The sequence below is a fragment of the Sorex fumeus genome, unplaced genomic scaffold (genome assembly GCF_029834395.1).
Source record: "Sorex fumeus unplaced genomic scaffold, SorFum_2.1 ptg000122l, whole genome shotgun sequence".
Lineage (NCBI taxonomy): Eukaryota > Metazoa > Chordata > Mammalia > Eulipotyphla > Soricidae > Sorex > Sorex fumeus.
The window spans coordinates 49182968-49196557 of record NW_026606179.1 but is presented as its reverse complement, the minus strand read 5'-3'; the positions used below and the strand labels follow the sequence as shown (position 1 = coordinate 49196557).

General features: G+C 56.3%; 2 protein-coding genes across 2 annotated transcripts; both read left to right on the top strand.

Annotated features, from left to right (window-relative positions):
• Positions 1–1368: 1368 nt before the first annotated feature.
• CIAO2B (cytosolic iron-sulfur assembly component 2B) lies at positions 1369–3449 on the top strand. The gene is made up of 5 exons (XM_056136031.1): positions 1369–1557; positions 1741–1818; positions 2108–2233; positions 2590–2635; positions 3238–3449. The coding sequence occupies exons 1-5, from the start codon at positions 1402–1404 to the stop codon at positions 3333–3335; spliced, it is 504 nt and encodes a 167-aa protein (XP_055992006.1). The 5' UTR covers positions 1369–1401; the 3' UTR covers positions 3336–3449.
• Positions 3450–9804: 6355 nt separating this feature from the next.
• On the top strand, positions 9805–12775 carry RRAD (RRAD, Ras related glycolysis inhibitor and calcium channel regulator). The gene is made up of 5 exons (XM_056136027.1): positions 9805–9908; positions 10090–10465; positions 11067–11140; positions 11289–11493; positions 12161–12775. Exons 2-5 carry the CDS (start codon positions 10105–10107, stop codon positions 12436–12438), a joined length of 918 nt encoding a protein of 305 aa, XP_055992002.1. The 5' UTR covers positions 9805–9908; positions 10090–10104; the 3' UTR covers positions 12439–12775.
• Positions 12776–13590: the final 815 nt, after the last annotated feature.

Here is a 13590-nt window from a genome sequence, read left to right as displayed (position 1 = left end):
CTGCAGGTCCCTCTACAGAACCAAAACCCTCTGTTCCCCTCTTGTAGTCACTGAATAGACACAGGCCCCTTATATGTTTGGGAGCAAAAGAAGAGGCACAGACTATGATTGAGAAACCATGGAAAACTTCCTGGAGGCATTGCACAAATAGGGTTCTTGCAGATGAGACTGGAAGGGCCTTCATGAGCTGAAAGCACCCTCATGAACTCAAGAGGCAGGGAGAGGTGACTCTACCCTGGGAGGGCCTCAGATCTGTTTCCTGAGTCTGTCTTCATGACTCCGCGCCCTCTAGTCCCAGCAAGGGGTCTCCATAGACACTCCACCTACTTTTCTTGGGAAATACACACAAGGCAGGAGCACTTACTGTTACTGTCTTTGGGTTCATACCTGGCAGTGCTCAGGTGCTACTCCTTGTTAAGTGCTTGGGGGTCACTCCTGACTATGCTTCCTGCTTGTGGAGGGTGGTGGGTGTCACTCTTGACTGCACAGGACTAAGTCTGCGCATTCTGCATGTCGAGCATGCCTTCTAGACAGCTGAATATCTCTCCGGCTCCAGGAATTTTTATTTGAAAGATAATCCCACCCGGGTGACTTTTTCTCCCAAGAACGAATGCCAACGGTCGTGGCTGTCTGTTCACTTGATGAACATTTGAAAGGTGCCCGGGCCCGCGGGACTAGTCATCGTGGATAACCGGGAGAGGGTGCGTGAGTGAGAAAAAAGAGAGAGAGACAAAAGAATGGGAGCAAGTCAAGACTCTGATCAAGCTCCAAAATTATTTCTCCCAAGCTAGCCTTTTATAATTGATTACAGGAGGAAGTGGGCAAAATGGGAAATTAACAAAGCATGCAGATTTTCAATAAATCATGGTGTGAGCCCTAACGGTGGGCTCTTGGCATGGCTCAGAAACTTACACAATGTAACATTTTCCCACGAAGACATTAGTTCTTAAATCGCAGGTCAGGCTGTACTGACATTTTGGCTCCCGACAGAAAGGAGCGCAGACTGGGCTGCACTGGGGACCCGGCAAGCGCTCCCCAGTCCATCCAAAGCACAGCCACAGCCCCGGGAGCTCTGACTGGCAGTGGGCAGTGTCAGGACAGGGGCAACCGTGGCCTCCCTGCATCCACCCACGACCGCAGAAGCAACTGCCCGAGGTAGCCGGATACCCTAGATTCAATTTCGGAGCCGCGCTTAGTGCCCTGAAACCTTGGTCCCCCCTGCTGCGCCCGGCTGGGGCGCGCGCCGAGCAGACCCCGCCTCCCGCGCGCCCCAGCACACTAGGCGCGGCCTCGCGTGTCCCTCGCATGACCCCGTCGCCACGCCCCGCTGCTGCCCCTTCCCCGGAAGTGTCCCGCTAGGAGCGGAAGTGCCCGCCCCCAGCGGCCGGCAGCGCTTCTGCGATGGTGGGCGGCGGTGGCGGCGTCGGCGGGATGGGGGGCGGCCTCCTGGAGAACGCCAACCCCCTGATCTACGAGCGCTCCGGGGAGCGGCCGGTGACGGCGGGCGAGGAGGACGAGCAGGTCCCCGACAGCATCGACGCGCGGGAGATTTTCGATATCCGCCGCTGCCGGGCGCGGGCGGGACCGAAGGGCCGGGAGGGGAGTGAAGTGAAGCGCCCCCCACCCCCACCCCCCTACCCCTACCGAGTCGGTGGGACAGTCTCGAGGAGGCCGGGCGTTCCCGGCCGAGGGCCTTGAGCGGGCGATGGGACAGAGTCCCTTTTCCTTCACTTGCCACATCTGATTCGCTCCATCAACGACCCGGAACATCCATTGACACTGGAAGAACTGAACGTCGTGGAGCAAGTCCGAGTTCAGGTGAGTCCCCGACATCCCGGGGACGGGGGGGAGGGGGGGTGACAAGTTCCGGAGGCAGAAAGACCCGAAGAAGTTGTGGTCTCCCAGAGCCCCAGCTCCTCAGCCGAGTCCTTGGAAGCGTGTGTGTGTGTGTGTGTGTGTGTGTGTGTGTGCGCGCGCGCGCGCTCAGTTTATGGATAAGGACCCTGACGCCCCCATACGCGGCCAGAGGACTTGCCTGGAGCCACCAAGAACGGGGGCTCTCTGCGCCCTGATAGCCCTGACTCTTGTCACCCCACCCTGCAACCAGGTGAGTGACCCAGAGAGCACCGTGGCCGTGGCCTTCACCCCCACCATCCCGCACTGCAGCATGGCCACCCTGATTGGCCTCTCCATCAAGGTCAAGCTCTTGCGATCCCTTCCCCAGCGCTTCAAGGTGCGTTGAAATTGGCAGGCCTGGGGGGCCAGTGTGAGTCTCGGAGGCTACATTGGATGTTTGAATAAGGCTTTGGGGCTGGAAGGGACAGCAAGAATAAATGCACTGGCTGGGGCAGTGCAGAAAAGTAGCGAGGACCACACAGGGGCGGCTGTGAGGAGTTTGGTGTGGGCAGGGGATAACAGGCAGGTTTCTGGGTGGACGTTGAGTATATAGGGGAGCCAGGGTGTAATGGAAGGGGCCGAATCTAGAGACCAGATTAGGAAGAAGGATTTGCTGAGGGTGGGGAGGAGGGGAAATGGGAGAAGCGGGGAGACAGGTGGGGGCGTTCTCAGGCTCTGCGTCTCTTTCCCCAGATGGATGTACATATCACCCCAGGGACCCATGCTTCAGAGCACGCAGGTAAGTGTGGCCTGGTGCAGGGACCATGGCCCCGGGCCCCTGAACCCTGTGGTTTTTGGGGCAAGCTGGGAGGGGCGCTGGATGGGCGGTTCCTGGGGAGGCACTAGCTGGACTCAAGTTTCCTGTGCTTTGCACGAGTTCTTCAGTTCAGGAATGAGTTTTCCCCCAATAGCGTGCCTGCCTTCGGGTTCCAGGCCAGGCAAATGTATGACATTTGCTCACAGCCCCTCTTTAGTCTCTTCTAGACTCTCTCTCATACCACCTCACATTTTTTTGTTTGTTTGAACTTTTCTTGGCATTGGCTTTTTGGAAAAAATCTGGGAGCGTTGTTACGGAGATGCGCCCCCATCTGCTGTGCCCTATTCCTCTCCTACATACCCAGGCTACCCCAAGGCGCGTATTACAGGAAGCGGACACGAAGAGCCTGGTGGGTCGGCCAGGAGACGAGAATAGATGTGGGTTCAGGTAGTCGAGGCCTCCTCATTGGGTGTTGGAAAGGTGACAGCTGTGTGCGCGTGTCCACATGTGTGCAGAGGTGAGTGTGCTAGCAGTCTGGCAGGCCAGTCTTTCATTCCCTTCTCCCCTCCTTCTTTTCCATGCAGTGAACAAGCAGCTCGCCGATAAGGAGCGGGTTGCAGCTGCCCTGGAGAACACCCACCTGCTGGAAGTTGTGAACCAGTGTCTGTCGTCCCGCTCTTGAGCTGGCTCTTTGTCCTCAGCACCACCAGGGCACATGCTCCGACTTTCTTGGATCACTGACAATGAAGAAAATAACATTTTGCATTTTGTAATAAACCCTTAATTTATATTCATTTCCCAGTGTTCTTTGGAATCTTTCCGGTTGGTGGTTTTTTTTTCGGGTTGGTAGGGAGGCAGTAATTACTGGCTGTACAGGTGGGTATTTAGGAGAGGGATAGGGCATATTTTCTTTTTAGAAAAAAATCTTTTTGGATTTGGGGGAGGATATTGGTACATACCCAGTGGTGCTCAGAGATCACTTCTGATGGGGCTAAGGGGACCTTATGTGATGCTGGGGATTAAACCAGAGTAAGTGCCTTATTCGCTGTACTATAACTGGTACCCATTTTAAAGAATTTGGGCTGGAACAATAGCATAGTGGGTAGGGCATTTACCTTGCACGCTGCCAACCCGGGTTCAATTCCCAGCATCCCATATGGTTCCCCGAACACCACCAGGAGTGATTCCTGAGTGCATGAGCCAGGAGTAACCCCTGAGCATCGCTGGGTGTGACCCAAAAAGCAAAAAAAAAAAAAAAAAATTTACCATGAGAATTTGATTTGAAATTTATAGGTTTTTTTTTTGGTTTTTTTTAAAGCATGATATATTTGAAAGGGAACTGCAGCAGTATGGCCTCCACTTAGAAAGTACTTCACTCTGGTCTTTTTTCATTTGGTCTTGGGCCACACTTGATACTCAGGGCTTATGCTCGGGGATCATGTGCAGTACTAGGGATTGAATCTGGTTTGGGCATATGTAAGGCAAAGTCTCTCGCCCTATGTAGTTACCAAAATAAGCCATCAGTTCTGCGACTCCATCTGTCTGAATTTCTCCCCAAATGGTATTCACAGTTATTTTTTGTTTGTTTTTGTATTTGGGCCACAGCCGGTGATGCTCAGCTTACTTCTGGCTCTGCACCTAGAAACTATTCCTGGTGGTGCTCAGGGGACTATAAGGGATGCTGGGATTGAACGGTGATTGCGTGCAAGACAAGAGCCCTACCCACTGTACTATAGCTCTAGGCCCTCACAGTTGTTTTTATTTATTTTTTTACTTTTTGGGTCACACCTGGCGATGAACAGGGGTTACTCCTTGCTCTGCACTCAGGAGTTACCCCTGGTGGTGCTCGGGGGACTATATGGGATGCTGGGAATCGAACCTGGGTCAGCTGCGTGCAAGGCAAATGCCCTACCCACTGTGCTATCCAGCCCCTCACAGTTGTTTTTATAATTTGGTTTCAATTAAGATTCATGGACTTCATCTGGTATCTCTCTAGCCTTGTCTAGTACAGCCATTCTCCAACCTTACACCTGTGACCCTGCCCTTCTAACCAGCTGGTTTTCAGCCTTTCTACACCTGTGGACTAGCATGGGCCCATTACTGAATTAAAGTCCAGTGGACTAGAATCATCTTCACCCTCTGCTACCTTTTTATCTCTTTTGACATTGACTTTTTTTTTTTTTTTCCCTCTGAGGGACTCCAGATGTCAGGCTTGCCAGGATTCCCCCAGCACATGCACCGTCCCTAGGATTAAGCTCATGGCTTCATGCTTCCTCTGAGTGCTTCCTAACCACTGAGTCCTCTCTGTCCCTTCTCACTGGGGATCACAAACAGCAGGACTCTTCTAGTTACCTCCACTTATGAGGCGACACCAGAGTTTGAACTCATACCTTGATCACACCATGCAAGCACTTTAAGCCGTTGATCTATTTTCTGGATCCTTTGTTTTAAACTGAAAAAAAATTTTTTTTTTTCTGTATTGGGGATTGAACTCAAGGATCCATGAATTACACATACAAGGAGCATGTGCCTTACTATTGAACCACATTCAACCACAATGAGCAGTGCTGGAGCTACTCGTGACTACTTGGGGCCAGGGGGTTCCTTCCGGGGCTGTTTACGAAACTGTGGTGCCAGGAATTGAACCTGAATACAAAACATGCACTCGGCCCTTTGATGTATATTTCCAGTTCAAACACTGACTCAAGTTGACCTGGAGAGATGTGCAGTCTGTGTAAAGCTGAAGTTGTTTTTTTGAAGTGGAGAGGGCCACACCGGAAAGTGTTCAGGGGTTACTCCCGACTCTGCTCATGGATCACTTCTGAAGGAGCTTAGGGAACATTATACGGTGCTAGGGATTGAACAGCCTTAACCCCTGTGCTGTCTCTCAGCTCTGCAAAGCAGAAATGGATTGGATTTGGGTTTGAGTTTGGGAGCGTGAACCTTGCCCAGAAGAGTTTGGGACCATGAACCTTGCCCAGGAGAGTTGTATGCCCTCCACGAGCATCTCCCAGTGGTGGATGGCAGCGTGTCCCGCTCTCGGGGAGGTTCAGTCTGGGCTTCTACTGAGGAGACTGATAGATTTCAGTGATGAGAGGAACCTGAGGCACCATCTCCATCAGTATCCCCAGAGGAGTTTGTTGCCGCAATCGTTCGGGAATGGGGCCTCTGCCTCCCCTGGTCCTGTGTCCAGAGCACAGCTGCTTGATCACTAGATGAGGCTATGGGGCTTCTGCCTTGAATTAGTCAGTTAGGCAGCTGATGGCCACATTTCCTGCTTTGGTTTCTTGTTCTGAGACAATAGGGATAAGGCCTGTCCACCTTATCTGAAGCTCAGAAACCATTAGCAGGCAGAGAGTTCCAGAGGCCTTTGGTAAATCTGTTCTCTGCCAGCTGACAACATTGACCAGTTCTTTTTCTTTTTTTGGCGTTTTGGGTCACACCCAGCAATAACCAGGAGTAACCCCTGGGTTACTCCCGGCTCTGCACTCAGGAATTACTCCTGGCAGTGCTTGGGGGACCATATGGGATGCTGGGAATCGAACCCGGGTCAAACGCGTGCAAGGCAAACGCCCTACCCACTGTGCTATCACTCCAGCCCCAACATTAACCAGTTCTGAGGGGTTATAGGACTGATATAAATGATCTAATTGTTGACCCTCCATCCAGCGGGTGGCTACTGCCATTAGTTATTCCTGTTGTGCAGGTGAGGAATCTAAATCACTCCTAAGACCTCCAGCTAGGAGGTTAAGAGGAACCTTAGTAGCTTGGCAGGTACTAAGTTGGTAGGGGGCGCTGTTGCCACCCCCAATTAATTTCCCAGCTACTGGGGTCAGGGCCTTTGCGCCCAAGAGCAAGACTCTGCATGTGGCTGTTAAGCCCAGAAGTAATATGCTACCAGCCCCTGGCTCAGTTTCCCTGGTGTAATGTGGGGACAGTTGTGACAGTTATGACAGTTGCTCGGAATGCTCTGTGGAGATTCAGTGGATCTGGGCCTATATTTGCGATTTCTTCCTGGCATACTACCCCCCAACCCCCCACCCAAGCCTGCCCTGGCTTCCTGCAGAGAGACAGGGCGACCCGTCAGGAACCTTCCCAGTCCCCTGTACACTGCTGGAGGTTCCACTCCACACCCACCTCACACCACCCGGTGCCCTCTGCACTGACAGCCCCAGCTGCCTGAGCTGTCCATGGTGCCCATGTTCAACAGGAGGTTGGGGGTCATGGGGAAGCAGCTGCCGCTGAGTCATTCAGTTGGCATGACTGGGGGGCCCCCGCAAGAGACATGAAGCGCACGTGGTAGCTGCATATGGGACAGTTCCTTGTCCGTCTTGACTCATCGTGTCTGGGCCCTAACTCCCTGCAGGGACACCATCTGGGAATGCTGGGCTAGTGCCTGGGGAACTTTCTGGATCCCCAGCTGCTGTTTGAGAACAAAGAACAGGGTCTGGTGAAGTGTTAGGCTTCTGAGCCCTCCTTTAAGCGTGGCTGACTCTGCTGTTTCAGGCCTGTGATCTCCCACGTCTGGGGGTCTCCTTATCCACAAATTGGGAGCAAATCACAGCCAAGCAAGATTGACCCAGGGATTCAGGGTAACATCGGGAGTGCCCACTCGAAGTTGCTCCTTATCCTGGGAACTGAGGCACCAGGGCCTGACACACAGTAGGTACTTAGTACAGGCCGAATGGAAAGAAGGAATGAATTGAATCCTGGAGCTGGGAACTGTTGCTGAGGATGGCTGAGTATGCAGAAACCCAGGCACACTCACTCTGCAACATTTTGCTACCCAAGGGAGGCAGAATTATTCCAGGTGTCCCAAAAAGAGAAAATGGGTATGGGGAAGCAGGTACAGGTTTCTGCATCTGTTCTTCTCCTGGGCAGACTCTCACGTGGGGAGAATGGAGCCGAAGCAGGAAAGCAGCGGCGCGGAGTCTCTCCTACAGCCCAGGATGCTGACAGGCTCTAACCACATGCCAGCCACATTAACCTGTGCACTGGGCAGTACTTTGCTCTGCTGATAATCCCCATGAAAGTAGGATTTCTGCTCTACTCAGGTGAAACAGAAGCACAGCAGAAGTGAAATGGCTAGCAAGGAGCACAAATGGGATGGGAAGGTCAGGCTGTCCAGGGAGTCCAGTTTGAGTTTGCTCCTTCTGAACTGCCAAGCTTAGCCCAGGGAACTGGAAAGAATAGGAGATGGGGGATGGCGGGGGTGGGGGGGTGTCTCAAGGTCATGTCCTGGTCTGGATCTCTAGGGGCCCCAGTCATATCTAAGTGTGTGCTGAGTGGCTCTGGCCTGCTGGGGGATGCCAGTGGCCTGAGTGGCCCAATGTGGATGCAGTTCCCTTGGCGATGAGGAAACACTGCTGAGGTCAAGTGCTCAGATTACCAGAGGGGAAACCCAGCTCTAATTCCTTGCATGGCTCCCTGCTGGGAAGAGCTACTGCTGCTCCCTCTGCCGGACAGCCCTGGGCTCAGGTGGCATGGTCATCTGTGAGGAGGGGATGAGCGTTGGCCACAGCAGCCCGGCCAGGACTCTTGACTGGAAGTGGTTTGCTGGTCACTGAATCTGACACCCGACTCCCTCTCCCCAGTGGACTGTGTCCAGGAAGTTAGAGCCAGCATGGGCTGTTCAGGGCCTCTAAGACCCCCAGGGTTATGGGAAGGACACAGGAGCAGAACACCCTCCAGTGTCACCCTCCAGGGCACCCCCACCTACTTGAGGCCCTCAAAAGCAAGAGACTTAGTACCAAAAACAAGAATGGGGCGTGGAAGTGTGGGGTACATGGCACGTACCCTTCTAATACTTGCTAATCCAATGCCTCCTGACTTCAAGGCCTCCTCAGATGTTGCCAAGGAAACTGGTGCAGCAGCCAGAGAGCCTGACCCAGGTCTCCATGACAACCTATGACAGCCCACCAGGATCCACCCAATCATGATGTCACCTGAGCCTGAATGGTGCTGCCCACCCCCACCACATTCGTCACCACGGATCGTCAGAGTCTCACAGCAGGGCCCTATCACAAGGTGCCACGCTGCCTGCTTGCCCCCACTCCTTGTACTCCAGAGGTGGACAAGAGGTGGACATGCCCACTTTGTAAGCCCAATTTAAAGATGATGCCTAATTTATACCAGAGCTGGGTACTCTGAGACTGGGAGGGAGGCAGAGACAGAACAAGAAAGCAGCTTCCCTGTTCCATCGGCCCACTGTGCTTGGACCACGCCATGTGCAGGACAGTCCACCGTCACATACACACAGGCACACACACACACACACACACACACACACACTCTACCCTGGGTAGGAGTCTAAACTAGGCCCTCTCTGGGCTGGAGGGAAGGCAGGAGACCTGATACCATGTCTGGTTCCAGTCCCTCATCTGTCCACTCTGTCTAGCCTCTGCCACCTGTCTGCCTGGACTTCCCCAGCTCTGGGCAGTCTCCAGCCCAGTAGCCTAATGCCCAGGCTGAGTGACCAGCTGAGGTATTTTTAGCCCAGTTGCTGGCAGTTGCAGGACAGTGTAGGGGGTGGGGCAGGGTGGGTGAGATGGGGACTGGGTTCACCCTTTTCCTTCTCTAGGCCCGATATTCCACCCCAGAATTCAAGCATGGACCCAGCCAGCAGCCCCCTGCTGGAGGGCCTCCCTTCTGTGAACTGCCTGCCCCCTCCCCCCATGCCTCTCTGGGGTCTTCAGGGGTTTGCCGCAGAGGGGGTTGAAGCATTTGGTGTTGAGGCCCCCATACTCCATATTCAGGCTCAGAGAGGTGGGGAAGAGTGGATGTCCTGATCAGAAGAAAGGTGTAGTGAGCCGTGTGTGTGTGTGTGTGTGTGTGTGTGTGTGTGTGTGTGTGATGACATGGAGCATTCACTTTTAAAGGGCCAGATCTAATTCTTCCCCAGAGAGAAGTTATCCCCCCACCCGGACAACACCCCCCTCCCCCTCCCTCATACTCACACTCTCTAGGGGCGCGCCTAGCGGGTGGGGCGTGGTCTCGGTGGACTGAGGGCCTCAAAGGAGGGTGGGGGATTTCCCTGGCGGGGAGCGGGAGGGGGGGGACCGACACGTCAGCCCCCGCACCGGCGTGGACGGGGGCGAGAGCGGGGGCGGCAGGCGGGGGCGGGCAGAGGCTTAAATAGGCGGCTCGGGAAGCGGGGACCCAGCACGGTCAGCGGAGGCAGCAGCGGGCAGCTTGCGGTGGCCGAGCCTGAGAGAGCGCAGCCCGGGACCCCGTCGTGACTGTGCTTGTGCGAGTGGTGAGTGTCCCAGCGGGGAGCGCTGGCGGGGTGGTCGCCCCGTCGGCGGCAGCGCCACGGAGGTCGGGGAGAGCGAGAGAGGAGGATGGGGGTGGAATCAGGAGGGTCCCTCGCGGCGGGGGCTGGGGGACCCGCGCCCACTGCCCGCGCTGACCCTGCCCTCGCGCTCCGGCTTCCCCAGACGGTGCGGGACGCGATGACCCTGAACAGCGGCGGCGGCGCGGCGTGCGGGAGCCGCGGCGTGCGGGAGCGTGAGCGCCGTCGGGGCAGCACGCCCTGGGGCCCGGCGGCCGCGCTGCACCGCCGCAGCATGCCCGTGGACGAGCGCGACCTGCAGGCGGCCCTGGCCCCCGGCGCGCTGGCCGCGGCTGGGGCTGCCACAGGGGCTCCGCGACCCGCTCTCGACTGGCCCGAAGGCTCCTCCGACTCGCTCAGCTCCGGGGACAGCGACGAGAGCGTTTACAAGGTGCTGCTGCTGGGAGCGCCAGGCGTGGGCAAGAGCGCCCTGGCGCGCATCTTCGGGGGCGTGGAGGACGGGCCTGAAGCCGAGGCTGCAGGTGAGCGGCTGCGGAGGGCACCGACGTCCCGGGGGTCGGGCGGCTCCCCGGGGGACCGAGTGGTGGCTCTCGCTGGGTTCTGAAGCTCGTTTGCAATCAGACGCCACCTGTCCTTTGCGGGGGGGTGGGGGGCGACCGCGAAGGGCGCCAGCCTGTGGCAAGAGAAATACTCAAAAATTTTTTTTGGGGGGGTGGGGTGGAGGGCGGCGGTGGAGGAGTGGGGTGGGTGGATCTACTTGTATGTTGGGGACAGTAGTCTCTCTGAAGACTTGGCAAGAATACAACCAGAGGGAGTTTCTAGGAAAGGCATCTCCGGGGACCTGACATTTATTCCTCTAACTCAGGTTCCTGGGCAGCCGGAGGGCTGCGGGCATACTGCTAGCTAGGAGAACGGGGTTCCTAGGGGGGCCAGTACAGCATGCCCCCCACCCTCTACTTTCCCACCCTATCTTTTCTCTTATCCCTTTGGAGGAATGCGTTAGTGGGGGGAGAGAGCCTGGCGGGGAAGGGGGATTTGATTTGGAGAAGAGGTGCCGCGTGTGTGAAAATGAGTCACTGGAGGCACTTTGGTCCCCCTGGGTGACTCTGACCTCCCGTCCAGGGCACACGTATGATCGTTCGGTGCTGGTAGACGGAGAAGAGACGTCTCTCATGGTGTATGACATTTGGGATCAGGTAAGATGCATCTGTGATCTGGGTACCAGACAGGGATTGGGGAGCTGCTGGGGGTCAGGGCAGTGGGATGTTGATGCCAGCGGACAAGAACCTTCTGGGCACAAGAACCCTGGAGTTGATGCCAATTGGCTGCTGATGTGTTCCTTAGGATGGTGGCCACTGGCTCCCGGGTCACTGCATGGCTATGGGCGATGCCTATGTCATCGTGTACTCTGTGACTGACAAGGGCAGCTTTGAGAAAGCGTCGGAGCTGCGGATCCAGCTGCGGCGCGCGCGGCAGGCAGACGACGTGCCCATCATCCTCGTGGGCAACAAGAGTGACCTGGTGCGCTCCCGAGAGGTGTCCCTGGATGGTGAGCAGCGGCGGGGCTGGGGAGGGAGGGAGATCCTGGCAAAGCTCTGGGCCCAGGGGATCTTCAGTGACTCAAAATGCTCAGTTGGGAAACTTGGGGTGTACCTGTGTGTGGAGTGGGGAGCAGCTGCCCCCAGAAGGGCTCCCAAAGACCTAGGATGTTGGGAAGGGCGCCAGGTGCTGGGGGGTGGGGGCTACTGGGTGCTGAGTCGGGGCACCTCGGGTTCTCCTTTTCTAGCTCCTTGGGCAGAGTGATAGTGCAGTGGGTAGTGCACTTGCCTTGCTGGTGCCCTGGGTTCAATTCCCAGCACCACATATGGTCCCCTGAGTAACCCCAGGAGTGACCCCTGAGCACAGAGCCAGGAGTAAGCACTGAACGCTGCCAGGTGTGACTTAAAAACAAAACAAATTGTTCTAGTACTTGGATCTCCTTCGTGAGTTCCTTATCATAGGCAAACGGTCTGATGGGGAGCCCACTAATGCCCAGAACCCTCTGTTCAGAATCTGGAGGTTCTGTTTCTTGGGAGGATCTAGGCCCCCCATTCCCGCCTTCCCCAGATTCCTAAGTGGGAGCTGCCTTAGGCAGGGGAGGGCACACCATGCTGTAATGGACCCTTCACCCACTCACCTGCTCTCCACTTACGGCCCTCTCTGTCATCCCACTGCAGAGGGCCGGGCCTGCGCCGTGGTGTTCGACTGTAAGTTCATCGAGACGTCAGCCGCACTGCACCACAACGTCCAGGCACTGTTTGAGGGTGTCGTGCGTCAGATCCGCCTGCGCAGGGACAGCAAAGAGGCCAACGCGCGCCGACAAGCAGGCTCCGGGCGGCGAGAGAGCCTGGGCAAGAAGGCCAAGCGCTTCCTGGGCCGCATCGTAGCCCGCAACAGCCGCAAGATGGCCTTCCGGGCCAAGTCCAAGTCCTGCCACGACCTCTCGGTGCTCTAGGGCCCGCAGCCCAGTGCTCGCTGCGAGGGGCAGAGAGACAGGCAGATGGGTGGGCCGGCCCAGCCAACCGCCCCAGGTGCCCCAGGCGGACTCAAAACTTTGGGCATCCTTTGGTTTCACGGTCATGGACAGACAGTGCTGCCCCGGGAGGCAGCACCCGGTGGCTGTCGGAGGCTGCAGCGGGAGCCCACCCCATGGCAGGCCTGCATGAGGGGAGCAGACTCCCTCCGTCCGTCTGTCTTTCCACCTGGATCATTCGTGGCCTGGGAGAAGGCCGTTCAGTGCAGTGGCTTTATGTTTACATGTGGAGTTTTGTAATAAAGACTATTTCCTGATAGTCCGGGCTGTGATCTCTGATTCCTCCCATCCCAGGACTGCAGAAGCAGGGACCCCAGGGACCCCGAGCTGAGAGATGGGGGGTCGCCACCCCATCTTTGTGTATAGCCTCAATTTTCTGAATATTGCGACCGCAAGTGATCCAACTGGGGCCTGTTTGGGGTCAGACAGTAGGAGACACCCCCTACTATTCAACTGGGGATTGTGGATGGAGATCACCCACTGGAAGGGCACTGGGCACCTTACCCCCACCCCAAAGGCCTTAGTCTTGTCTCTGCCCTGCTGTCTCCGAAGAGACAGGAACTGATGGAGACGGGGTGGTTGGGGAAGGGTTTGAGCTCTCCCCACCTGGAGAACAAGGCCGCTGCTTTATTTAGGGTGGGATTGAAGGAGGCACCCTCCTGGGGACTGGACTCCCCATGGCTCTCCACTTCTTGCTGAGGCTGCTGATGGGCTGTTGGGGTGCAGAGTGTTTTCTCACGCTGTCGGGGCCGGCTGTGCACTGGCTCCTGTGGTGTCAGTCCACAGTGCTGCCCTTCCCATCTGGAATGAGAGGCCGTGGTGGTGTGGGACAGGGGTGCTTCTTTATCTGGAGGTGTGCCTGGCTCCCTAGCTGCAGCCCAAGAAAATGGGGGCACCTTCCTGCACAGGTGCCGTCCCTCTTCACTGACACAGTTTCTGGAATGACCTCCCCATAGGCAGTGGTGGCAGGTGGAGCACTAAAACCAGGTCCCATTGGGAGCAGTAGATGGGTGGGGCATTGGTTTGGAGGGCGACCTGTCTCTGAGCAAGGCGGGCAGTTTCTGAGAAGGTTCC